The sequence below is a fragment of the Furipterus horrens genome, unplaced genomic scaffold (genome assembly GCF_987537825.1).
Source record: "Furipterus horrens unplaced genomic scaffold, mFurHor1.1.pri manual_scaffold_13, whole genome shotgun sequence".
Taxonomy (NCBI): domain Eukaryota; kingdom Metazoa; phylum Chordata; class Mammalia; order Chiroptera; family Furipteridae; genus Furipterus; species Furipterus horrens.
In genome coordinates, this window is record NW_028327183.1 from 40,180,976 (window position 1) to 40,194,081 (window position 13,106).

A 13,106-nucleotide genomic window follows, 5' to 3' on the forward strand; every position below is an offset into this window, starting at 1 on the left:
CTCTATGTCTGTCTCCAGGTGTGCTGAGAATCAATTTCCATGTTCTCCCAGGAACTCTGGAAGAGAATCCTTACCTCCAGGACCACCAGTTCTTTGCCATTGCTCAAGGTAAAAAATGTGTACCTCTAGGGTGGGTTCAGCACTGGGAGGTAAATACTTGGTGAAAAGCATGTAGGCTGGATTTTAGAGCCACTCACCCACTCACTCCATCACCCTTATTTGTGCACTTTTCCTGCACTTTCCTCACCCAAAATTTCCTCACTGAAGCTTCTACTGCATCACAGATGCCTCCTGCTCAAGGAGAGGTCCAAACGCATCGTGTTGATTGATTCCATTTCTGACACCCCACCCCTGCTTACTTGGTGAAAATCTTGCTAGAAGAGGCTTAGCAACCTGAAAAGAAGCCAGAGGGTGGGGCTACCAGGAATCATTTATAATCTGCAACTTGTGGAGGTCACACACAGAAATAGACGCAATTTGAAAGAGCTGTCCAGCAGAAGACACAACAATGGCAGTAGTACAGGTGAGTGGAAAAGTCACAGCCTTGAATGATCCCAGGTCCCGTAAAGGAAGGAGGAAAGAGTGTGAGGTTGTATAAGATGAAAATATTTGGAATGTTTACTAGGGGTTGTGAAAGGGTGGATGAGAGAGACCCCGGGGTACGACGATGGAATCCTCATGAGGAATCATGCGTTGACCCTGGGCCAGTATAATCCAATGCTAGCATTTGTTGGTGTCAGACTGAGGTGAACTCTGCTGAGACACTGTGCCGTTGTGCAGGAAGAAGACAGTCGGCAGGGGTGAGAATGTATGCATGGTTCCAAGGGATGTGGTTGCACATTTGTCTTCATGACTCTGAATGTGTGTGTGTGAGTGCAGCTGTTGAGTAACTGCATGTGTCACGTGAGTGGGAGTGTTGGGAGGTATTCGTGACACAGTGAGCTCCATGTCTGTGTGTGATTCTATGTGTGTGTATGTGATAATCTATGATTGGGTTTGAACTGTGACTATGTGTGCGGCTCTGTCAGCTCGTGAGGGTTCTCCCCTATATATTGATCATAGTGACTGTTTAAGTAACAGTAGGTCTTTCCATGTCTCTCAGTGTGGATTCTGGTTGGCAGAACTGGCAGTTGAGGATAACGGGTTTCCTAAGACTCCTCTCTGAACATTAATGAGAGCAGAATGAGTGAGTCCTCAGATGCCTCTTCTCAAGAAGGGAAGGGAAAGATAAACTCAGACTGTCGAAGCACTGGATCTCCTGTCTGGGTTGGCACAGAATGAACCCCTACCCCCACGTTCCTGCCTCCGGTCTCCTCCCCCAGCCAGTCCTTCCTTGTTCTACAGGGTGAGAGCGAGCAGACCCTGGCCCTCTGGGGAAGGCTGTTGGGAAGCTCGGTTTCAGAGAATGGATCACCTCAAGTCAGAAGGGACAAAATCAGCTTCGGTTCAGGGAAAGCCCACAGTACATATCGGTGAACAACTTGTAGATTCTATCTAGTTACTTTCCTGTTTCAGGTCCTCTCTGCAGGTACTGACTGTGTCCTCAGGCACTGGTACATGTTTCTGAAATAACATTCATGCCCTTGAGAATCCTGATGCATAGATACCCCACATAGAGGGGTCTCCTTCCCCATTATTTCCCTCTTTAAACAACTTTTATATTGGAGTGAATCTTTATATTTTTTTATTTTTACATCCTAAAGCTTTGTCTTTACAATTTCATATACAAAATGTGTCAGGGAAGTACTCTAGACAGGGCCCTCTTTTTCTGATTGGTCACCCTTGTATACACCTTATACATGCCATTGGCCAGGCTAAAAGTTTTACATCATTGGTTCAGCTATTCCTGAGAACACTTTACAAAGTAGTTGTTTTTTATAATGGTCGTACTGAGGAAACTGAGGCAGGGGCAGTTTAAGATAGGACCTAAGATCTCACTGCTAGTCAGAGGCAGAATAAGCATTAGAATCCAGGACACCTGGCTCTTGAACCCTTGCTGTTACCTACAACCCTCTCGTCTGTTCAAGGACACAGGGACCTGCCTGTGGTGAGGTGGGAGGAAAGGGGTCCTCAGAGTTTGTCCTTTGATGTCTAACCTGCTTACCCACTGGGTGTTGTATGAGGAAACAACACACTTGGCCTTGGTCAGACTCTCATCCACTCTCATCTCCCATGGTAGGTCCCATACACAAAACTTTCTTCCTTGAGTATTGGTTCTTCAGTGACCATCAATGGGGCACCAGCCATGTCTTTCTGGTGAGTACTCTATAGCCCGTGGTGGGGAGGTGAAGGAGAAGTGAGATTATTGAAGCTTCGCGGGTCACTTCATGCATGAGAGATATTCAAATATGCAATTGGCATGATGGCAGCACAATGCAGGTGCAGGCTCTGGAGACTCATATGGTGTCCGGACTTGTAGGCAGGTGTTGGAGTCTGAGGGCTGGGGTCTGTCAGGCATTGGAGCTGTGGCTCATTATCAAGGGGCATAGTATTTTCAGGGCATTAACAAGTAGCTCCAGGTCAGTGACTGCTGCTCACTTCGAGTCATGGTCTAAGAGACAAGGCGTCTCATCACCCTGGGCAGGATGCAATGAAGCAGCCCCACAGGGTTAAGTACTACAATATCCCCCAGGAAGGTCTTCCTTTGACCATGGCTTAGCTGGGAAAAATGTGTATGTGTGTGTCGAATGTGGGCCCCATGAGGAAGGGTTCTGCTCAACATGCTGTGTGCTTTGCCCTTCAGCATGAACCCAGAACTACAGGTGGATTTCCACACTGGAACTCAAGAGAAGTCAGACATCGCCTTATATTTCCGTGTGTACTTTGGCCACTGTGTGGTGATAAACACCCGTCAGTGTGGGGACTGGCAATCTGAGATGAAACACCTTTGTATGCCTTTTGTGGAGGGCCAATCATTTGAACTGCGCATCAAGGTGCTGCAAAATATGTACCAGGTGAGTGTGCCCAGGAACATCCACCACCTGGGTTCTAAGGGCTGTCCGAGGACGATACAGCTCTCCCTGGCCTGTCCCCTAGAGTCATTCAGAGTTCATCTCTTGCCCCTTTAATCTCAGAGCACCCTCTGCTCATACTGCCATGCTCACGTCTTTTCCCAGATCGAACCAGGGTCAAGATGAGCTCACATGCTATTTCCCCTGTGGTAGAGAATTTCCCGTCTTCACTCACAGAGGTCTTTTCTACCTATGCTGCTATTCATTCAATTTTCATGTAGAAAAATTGCTTTAAAATGCACATAAATAATTATAATTAGACAAAAACGAAGTCTTTCCAACACTCCCAAACTCTGGTTCCTCTCTGCAGGGCAAGAGTATTAGTCTCTTTATGTTCCTCCAGAGCAGCACTTCTCAACCTGTGGGTCGCGACCCCTTTGGGGGTCAAATGACCCTTTCACAGGGGTCACCTAAGACCGTCAGAAAACACATACATAATTACATATTGTTTTCGTGATTAATCACTATGCTTTAGTTATGGTTGGGGGTCACCACAACATGAGGAACTGTATTAAAGGGTCGCGGCATTAGGAAGGTTGAGAACCACTGCTCCAGAGACATTGTATGCTTCTATAGGTCTGTCTATCTCTCTTCATCTACCATCTATCCGTATCTGCATTTATTTTTTGTAAACAAATAATGTTATGTTTTTCTACAAATCACACATTGAGGACTAGAGTTTATTTCTATTGCAAGAATGTATTGAGAGAAATTATTCTCTCTGTGATGCCCCTACATTATTTAATGTTTCCATACTATTTCAATTGAGGAATTATGAAAAAGATTTCACTTGACACTGATTCGTACACGTTTCGGTGGTATTTATACTTCGCTCGCACGAATGATGCTGCATTGTCTATCACATTTTTGTCATTATCAACCTCCCAATACTTATTTGCGAGGACAGTTTCAGAGAAATGGAAGAACTGGTCCAAAATTTGTATGCATTTTAATTTTTAAAAATTAAGACCTGAAAATGTTGACTGTTTCTTCAAAGCCATACCAACGAAGTATATGTGTAGACAATCTGAACTTTTCAAACGGAGAAACAAAAATTAATGTCTCATTATGATTGAAGTGATGCATCTTTTATTATACTTTAAGCTGATTTTAAAATCCTCATTTTAAACCACATGCATAATTCCACCTCTTTAAGAACACTCAAGTTTTAATTTTTTCCTCTGTGATTTCAAATCTGGGCTACGGAAAGGAATAATGGGGTCATCAGGAGGAAATGGCAGTAAATTCAGCAGGATTGAAGCTAATGAACTCAATGAAAACTTATCAAACACTTAGCCTGTGATGCTCTGTGCAAGACACAGAGACTCAAGTCTCAGGAGACACAGTTCCTGGCCATGAGAATCTTCTAGGCTCTAGGGAAGGCCATGAAAACATAGACAGTGAAATGGAGAGTGGTATCAGCTCAGTGGGGATGAGAAGAACACAGAAAACAGAGTGAGCAGCTGTCTGAAAGAGTCACAAAAGGTAGGCTATAAAAAGAAGCATATCTACTGGGTTTTAGAGCATGATTAGGAGTTTCTGGGTGGATGGAGTGTGTATAGGGCATAAGTGGAAAGTAAGATGGTAAGTTGTCCAGTGGGATACTGTACTTCTGACACATTTTGCCTTCCAGATATATGTAAATGGCCGTGAATGTTTCGATTTCCCCCATCGACTCCCACCAGAATCTGTGAAGATGATCCAGGTGTGGAGAGATGTCTCCCTGTCCTCAGTGACTGTTGAGTAGAGAAGATGTGAGTGACCAGACTCCCCTTGTCTAGGGGATCCCTGCATCAAAATGGCCACATGATACCCAGAGCTCACTAACATTGTGGGTTCTCCTCAACTTTCCCCCACACTTGGTCATTAAAACTATGGAAAACCTAACAAGATTTGTTTCTTGCTTCAGAGGGGAAAAAAAGAAAGAGTAAACTGTCATCACTAAAACGGGCGTGAGAGTACTGTGAGAGGCATTGAGGAGTCAAAGAGGATAAGTATTTCTCTGGCCCAAGGAGTGAGGGACAGGGTCACTGAAATGTCTGAGATTTCCTGGCTTTGAGTAAGATGGGCTGAAAAGATATGACAAGACCAGCACAACCGATTTTAATCAAGAAATAGTTGAAACACTGAGAAGATTTACCTTAAACAATTTCTTTTTCTTATTATTCAAACAATCGCAAGATTTGTCCAATTTACTGAGCAGAAGCCTGAGGCATGTTTGTTAATGAATTGCTATGCTTTTAAATCAAGGAGAATAAAACTTATTGTTGGACCAAGAACAATTTCTACACATGGATGCAGTGATGAGACTCTGACTTTGACACTGTCTCAGAGAAACATGGCAGAATACCAGTTTCCCCAAAGTATGCTGGGTTTTTTACACAATAATTTATCTTTATCTCTCCCAGCTTTTCAGGTTTATGGCACTCGTACGGGTACCATATCATGAAGCCTTAATGAGATTGTGGTGGGAAGTTGAATTTTCTGATGGATGCTTTTCTCATGGCTGACACTTTGCTTGAGCTGGCTGAAATAACTGGGGGATTGCTGGTTACTTCTCCTTACATGGCCTTCATGGCTGTCTTCGACCTCTTCAAATCACAGAGGTCTCATGGTTTTTTGACTTAATGAATGGTGACTGGTTTTCACCATAGTGAGCCCTTGTAAAGAATCAAGCAGCAGGTGCAAGGTGTAATAAGACCTAGCTCTTGAAGCCATGCAATGTCACTCTCATCACATCCTATTGTTCAAAAGTGGGTCAGACAGATTGCCATAGTCATGTGGAGGAGACTACACCAGGGCATGAGACTGTTGACTTGTGGTTTATAGGAAGTCATCCCAGGAGACTGGCTACTCTCAGATCCCAGAGACTTTCACACTTCCCACATACCCAACACACTATGCACTCTCTAAGGAATTCCCAAGGGTAATACAATTATAGCACCAAGCTCAGGACTGAAGTCCAGGATCTTGCCAACTAAACCAGGAACTGGTGCACGTAAGTGAACAGAGTATAACTTCTCAGGTGCAGTTCATCTCAGTAAGTGTATTATAGGTGGAAAATACCTGCTTCATACATGCCAAACATACATGATGAAACACAGAAAAATGCACTCCCCAACTTTATTTTAAGAAAGGGAAACAGGAGGTGTATAGTAGTCACTTGTTCATATCATATCTGGAAACCAGCCAAGCTCGTACCTACCATTCTCTCCAGAACTGTTTTCGAAGGAACAGAGTCCACCCTCCACTCTCAGTTTCTTTGAGTCCTTGCCAAGGTGGCAGAATGTTAACTCTAGGGACTCTGATAAGCAGCTTCTTAGCAAATCTGAAGAGCCATGTAAACCACACACTACTTAGAAGGCACTCTTCCTAAAGACAGAATAAGGCAGATTTAAGAAAGTCTTCCGGAAGTAGTCTCTTTGTCCACAAACATTATCTCAGGCATCAATCACATCATCTCTCACCATGTCCATGGCCACAGTCGCTGCTTCAAGTCCAACCTTACTAACTGAACGATACTTTCCTTAGCCTTCCAACAACCCAACATCCAGAAACCTTGAGGTGGCAACACAGTGCTAATGGTACTCTTCAGACTTTTCTTCTGGGCTTCATGTTATACTGGAATGAAATGTACCCCTCATTATCTGTAAACTCTTGAGTTTTGATTACACACAATCTTCTTCTTTCATTTACTCTGTCTTCATCTTGGTTATGTCTGCATTTTGATAATGGATCATAGGACCCCATCACTAGCCTGTAATTTATTTTTAGGGGATCAGCCAATTCTTGGTCTACATCAATGAAAACTATCCTGGGGTCCCTGGCTTGCTGAGTAGAGTGTGAGTCAGATTTTACCTCTACCTTTTGCTTGATTAGTGGTAATTTTATTTGAATAAATTAGACAACTTTACCTGGTGGCCCTGCTATCACAATAATTGCCCTTCTTTGAATGATATTCTTCAACTCAGTTCACTTCACGTGACTTATTACATTCATCTTTATCTGAGATATTGCTTTGTGCCCATGGTGACCAGTAATAATGTCTCAGATGCTAAGATATGACATAGAGAGTTCAACAAGAAATATTTTTTATTTTTTACGTCTCTAGTCACTTGTCATTTTATTTTATTTTATTTTATTGGTTTTTCAATTACAGTTGTCCCATTTTCCCCCCATTTCTCTCCCCCACCCAGCCCACTCCTTCTCCCACAATCATATCCCTCCCCATTGTCCATGTCCATGAGTCATTTATACCCGTTCCTTGACTAGACCCTTCCTTTACTTATCCCCCTTCTCTCCCTCCCCCCGCCTCCCTATTGACTGCTATTCTGCTCTTTGTCCTATTTAGCTCATTTGTTTATGTTTTTCTTTAGTTTCCTGTATTGGGTGATATCATATGGTATTTTTCTTTCTTTGCCTGGCTTATTTCACTAAGCATAATTCTCTCTAGTTCCATCCATGTTATTGCAAATGGCAGGAGTTCCTTCTTTCTTTCTGCTACATATATTCCATTGTGTAAATGTACCACAGTTTTTTGATCCACTCATCTACAGATGGGCACTTAGGCTGTTTCCAGCACTTAGCTATTGTAAACAGTGCTGCTATGAACATAGGGGTGCATAAGTTCTTTTGAATTAGTGTTTTAGGATTTTTTGGGTATAATCTTAGCAGTGGAATCTCTGGTTCAAAAGGCAGTTCCATTTTTAGTTTTTTGAGGTAATTCCATACTGTTTTCCATAGTGGCTGCACCAGTCTGCATTCCCACCAACAGTGCAGTAGGGTTCCCGTTTCTCCACATCCTCGCCAGCACTCGTTGTTTGTTGATTTGTTGATGATGGCCATTCTGACAGGTGTAAAGTGGTATCTCATTGTGGTTTTTATTTGCATCTCCCTGATGGCTAATGATGTTGAGCATTTTTTCATGTGTCTATGGACCTTATGTACATCCTCTTCGGAGAAGTGTTTGTTCAGGTCCTTTGCCCATTTTTTAATTGGGTTGTTTGTTTTCTTGATGTTGAGTCGTATAAGCTCTTTATATATTTTAGAGATCAGTCCCCTGTCTGTGATGTCATTGGCAAATATGTTTTCCCATGTGGTTGGTTTCCTTTTCATCTTGCTGATGTTTTCTTTTGCTGAGCAGAAACTCTTTAGTTTGATGTAGTTCCATTTGTTTATTTTTTCCTTTATTCCCCTTGCCTTAGGAGATGTATCAGTGAAACTATTGTTATGTGGGATATCTGAAATTTTCCTGCCTATGTTTTCCTCTAGGACATTTATGGTGTCATGGCTTACATTTAAGTCTTTTTTTTTTTTTTAATGATTTAATGTGTTTTATTGATTAAATTATTACATTTGTGCCAATTTCCCTTCCCTCTGCTCCCCTCCACCCGGTGGCCCCCCTCCCTCCAGTTGTCCCCCCCTTTTAGATTATGTCCATTAGTTGTGCATACAGTTCCTCCCAATCTCTCTCCGTCTATTCCATTCCCTCCTACCTTGATCCCCAATTCCTATATCATCTCCCTCCCTTTCCCCATTCCCCCTCCCTGTTGACCTCCCCCCAATATGCTTCCCGTACCCACAGTTCCTCTTTCCCTCTCGTTGCCTATTTAGTTTGCCTTTGTTTCATCTCCCTAGCTTCTGTTTTTTTTTTTTAAACCAGTCCCTTTAACATCTCATATAACAGTGGTTTGGATCTAATGAACTCTTTCAGTTTTATTTTGTCCTGGAAACACTTTCTCTGTCCTTCTATTCTGAATGACAATTTCGCTGGATAGAGTATTCGTGGTTGTAGGTTTTGGATTTTCATTACTTTGAATATTTCTTGCCAGTCTCTTCTTGCCTGTAGGGTTTCCCTTGAGAAGTCAGCTGATAGTCTAATTGGGACCCCTTTGTACATAATTCTTTTCTTCTCTCTTGCTGCTTTTAAGATTCTCTCTTTATCTTTAATTTTTGACATTTTGATTATAATGTGTCTTGGAGTGGTTCTCCCTGGGTCCAGTCTCTTGGGAACTCTCCTTGCTTCCTGGACCTGCAGGTCTATTCCCTTTCCCAAGTCTGGGAAGTTCTCCTTTATTATATTTTCACTCAATTTTTCAAGTTCTAGTTCATCTTCCTCGTTCTCTGGCAAACCAATGATTCTTATGTTGGGCCTTTTATAGCTGTCCCAGAGGTTTCTGATCCTTTCGTTGTTGCTTCCTATTTCCTCTCGCTGCATTGGTTGACTGCTTGTTCCTTCTCCATATTCCAGTTTGTTGAAATGAACTCTGGATTCCTCACCTTCTGTCTCGTATGTGGTTTTGTTCCTTTCGTTATGAAAGTTTTTCCCTTCTTTCATATCTTTTTCCTGCTCTTTTGTGAATTCTGTAAGCCACCTGATAACAATGGCCCAGAACTGAGCTTCTGACAGGTTTCTTATCTGTTCATCTGTCAAGTTCTCTATCTGCTGCCTGGTGAGTTGTGTTACCGGTATTTCTAAAGTTGCCTGCCTCATTTTGACAGATGCTTTTTGTTTTCTTGGGCTGGCTGTGGGGGCAGTGCCTGTGTACGCGTCACAAATTAGCGACCGGCGCCTGCTTGTCCGCGACCTATTTCGCAGCCCTGTGGTGCTTTCTTTGGGGGCGGGGGTCCAAGATGGATTCACACAGTTATTCAGGTAGGAGACCGGGATCCGTCCTCCCGCCCCCCTGGGCCTCACTGTTCAAGGCGATGCGGCGGCCGCTCTCCCCAGCTCTGGAGTCGCGCACCGCCGGGGACTTGGCCACCGGGACTCCTCTCCGGGGTCGCGCACCGCCAGGGACTTGGCCACCGGGACTCCTCGCTGGGGTCGCGCACGGCCAGGGGCTTGCGTAGCCACTCTCCCCAGCTCCGGAGTCGCGCACCGCCAGGGGCTTGGCCACCGGGACTCCTCGCCGGGGTCGCGCACCACCAGGGGCTTGCGTAGCCACTCTCCCTAGCTCCGGAGTCGCGCACCGCCAGGGGCTTGGCCACCGGGACTCCTCGCCGCCCGCCGCTCCGGGTGCAACCGCAAACAGCACTGCCCACTTTAACTCTTACCTGCCCAAATGGCACCGTTGGTTTATAACTTCATATGTTGGACTTCCGTGTAGTTTTATTTTCTGGAATTTCTAGTTATCCTTTGTTTTGAAGTAGTTGTATTCCTCTATAGTTGAAGAGGGAGACCTAGCGTGTCCGTCTAAGCCTCCATCTTGGCCGGAAGTCCACATTTAAGTCTTTGATCAATCTTGAGTTCATTCTCGTGTGTGGTGTAAGTTGGTGATCTAGTTTCATTTTTTTGCAGGTCCCTGCCCAGTTCTCCCAGCACCATTTGTTAAAGAGGCTCTTCTCACTCCATTTTATGTTCCTTCCTCCTTTATCAAATATTAGGCGAGCATAGAGGCCTGGGTTTATTTCTGGACTCTCTATTCTGTTCCACTGATCTATATGCCTGTTCTTAAGCCAGTACCAGACTGTTTTGATCACAATGGCTTTGTAGTATTGTTTGATGTCTGGTATTGTGATTCCTCCTGCTGTGCTCTTCTGTCTCAAGATTGCTTTTGCTATTTGGGGTCTTTTTTCATTCCATATGAATTTTTGGAGTATTTGTTCTAGGTCTGTGAAAGATGTCATTGGTATTTTATTAGGGATTGCATTGAATCTGTAAATTCCTTTGGGTAGTATGGCCATTTTGATAATGTTGATTCTTCCCACCCAAGAACATGGTATTTGCTTTCATTTATTTGTATCTTCCTTAATTTCTTTCTTCAATGTTACGTAATTTTCAGAGTACAGGTCTTTTATCTCTTTGGTTAAGTTTACTCCTAGGTACTTTATTCTTGTTGCTATAGTAAATGGTATTTTCTTTTTTGTCTCTGTCTCTGATATTTTATTGTTGGTGTACAGACATGCCTTAGATTTCTGTATATTTATTCTGTACCCTGCTATTTTGCCAAATTCACTTATTATATCGAGTAGTCTTTTAGTCTTTTAGGGTTTTCTAGGTATACTATCATGTCATCTGCATATAATGATAGTTTTACTTCTTCGTTCCCAATTTGGATGCCTTTTATTTATTTTTCTTGTCTGATTGCTGCAGCTAGGACTTCCAACACTATGTTGAATAGGAGTGGAGAGAGTGGACAGCCTTGTCTAGTTCCTGATTTCAGGGGGAATGTTTTCAGTTTTTGTTTATTGAGTATAATGTTGGCTTCAGGTTTTTCATATATAGCCTTAATTATGTTAAAGTAGGCTCCCTCTATTACCATTTTGCTGAGTGTTTTCATCATAAATGGGTGTTGTACTTTATCAAATGCTTTTTCTGCATCTATTGATATGATCATGTGATTTTTGTCTTTCATTTTGTTTAGGTGATGTATTATATTTATTGATTTGCGAATATTAAACCAACCTTGCAACCCTGGGATGAATCCCACTTGATCGTGGTGTATGACCTTTTTGATGTATTGCTGGATCCTGTTTGCCAATATTGTTGGGGATTTTAGCATCTATGTTCATCAGTGATATTGTCCTGTAATTTTCTTTCTTTGTTGTGTCTTGACCTGGTTTTGGAATTAGGGTAATACTGGCTTCATAGAAAGAGTTTGGGATTTTTCCCTCTTCTTGGATTTTTTGGAATAGTTTGAGGAGAGTAGGAGGTAGTTCTCTTCCCTAAATGTTTTGTAAAATTCGCCTGTGAAGCTTTTGTGTGCAGGGAGGTTTTTGATTACTGTTTCCATTTCCTTCTTTGTTATTGATCTGTTGAGGCTTTCTACTTCTTCTTGATTCAGTTTTGGAAGGTTATATGTTTCTAGAAATTTGTCCATTTCTTCTAGGTTGTCAGATTTCTTGCCATACAGTTGTTTGTAGTAATTTCTTATAATTGTTTGTATTTCTGAGGTATCAGTCTTGATTTCTCCTGTTTCATTTCTGATTTTGTTTATTTGGGTCTTCTCTCTTTTTTTCTTGATGAGTCTGGCTAGAGGCTTGTCAGTTTTGTTTATTTTTGCAAAGAACCAGCTCCTAGCTTTGTTGATCTTTTGGATTGTTTGTTTAGTCTCTATGTCATTTAATTCTGCTCTGATCTTGATGATTTCCTTCCTTCTACTTGCCCTAGGCTTTGTTTGTTGTTGTTGTTGTAGTTCTTGTAGCTTTAGGGTTAGATTTTTTATTTGAGATTCTTCTAGTCTTTTCAGATATGCCTGTATTGCTATGAACTTCCCTCTTAGGAATGCTTTTGCTGTGTCCCATAGGTTTTGGGCTGTTGTATGTTCATTATCATTAGTTTCTAGAAATTTCTTGATTTCTTCTTTGATGTTATTGTTAACCCATTCATTATTTAATAGCATGTTATTCATTCTCCATGAGTTTGGGTGTCTTTGATTTTTTTCTCTGAGGTTGATTTTTAGTTTCAAGGCATTGCGATCTGAAAAGATGCTTGATATGATTTCAATTTTCTTCAACAAGAAATCTTTGAAGTGCCTCTGGAGACTTCCCCACATCCTATTTTTCTCAGTCCTCCTCAATGCAAGTTCCTGATGTCCTCCTATAAGATTAGGCATGTCTCAAAAAAAAAGGAAGAAAGAAAGAAAGCCATTCCTAAATCTAAAAGTCTTCTTTCTCAGTGACTTTTGCTGTTTTCAGATTGATCTGACACTTTCAAAACAATGTCTGTTCAAATATTATTCTTTTTCCATTTTTGATGCTTAATTGTTTATGTTATTACAAATGTCCCATTTCCCCCCCTTTGGCCCCCCTCTACCAAGCCCACACCCCACTTTCACAGTCAATCTCCACACCGTTGTCCCATGTCCATGGGTCCTTCATGTATGTTCTTTGACAAATCCCTTCACCTTCTTTCAATCAGTTACACCCTACGGCCTTCCTTCCTACAGCTTTCAGTCTATTGCAATTCCATGCCTCTGGTCCTATTTTCTTCATTAGTTTATTTTGTTCACTAGATTCCTCTTATAAGTGAGCTGATATGATATTTGTCTTTCACAGACTGACTTATTTCACTTAGCCTAATAGCATCTACTTCTATCCAAGTCGTCGCAAATGGCAAAAATTCATTGTTTTTTCTGCTGTGTCATATTCCAT

General features: G+C 42.2%; 1 protein-coding gene across 1 annotated transcript; it reads left to right on the top strand.

Moving 5' to 3' along the window:
- Positions 1–2,477: 2,477 nt before the first annotated feature.
- Positions 2,478–4,884, top strand: LOC149994667 (galectin-10-like). Its single transcript, XM_090259082.1, has 2 exons — positions 2,478–2,954; positions 4,645–4,884. The coding sequence occupies exons 1-2, from the start codon at positions 2,721–2,723 to the stop codon at positions 4,756–4,758; spliced, it is 348 nt and encodes a 115-aa protein (XP_090115208.1). The 5' UTR covers positions 2,478–2,720; the 3' UTR covers positions 4,759–4,884.
- Positions 4,885–13,106: the final 8,222 nt, after the last annotated feature.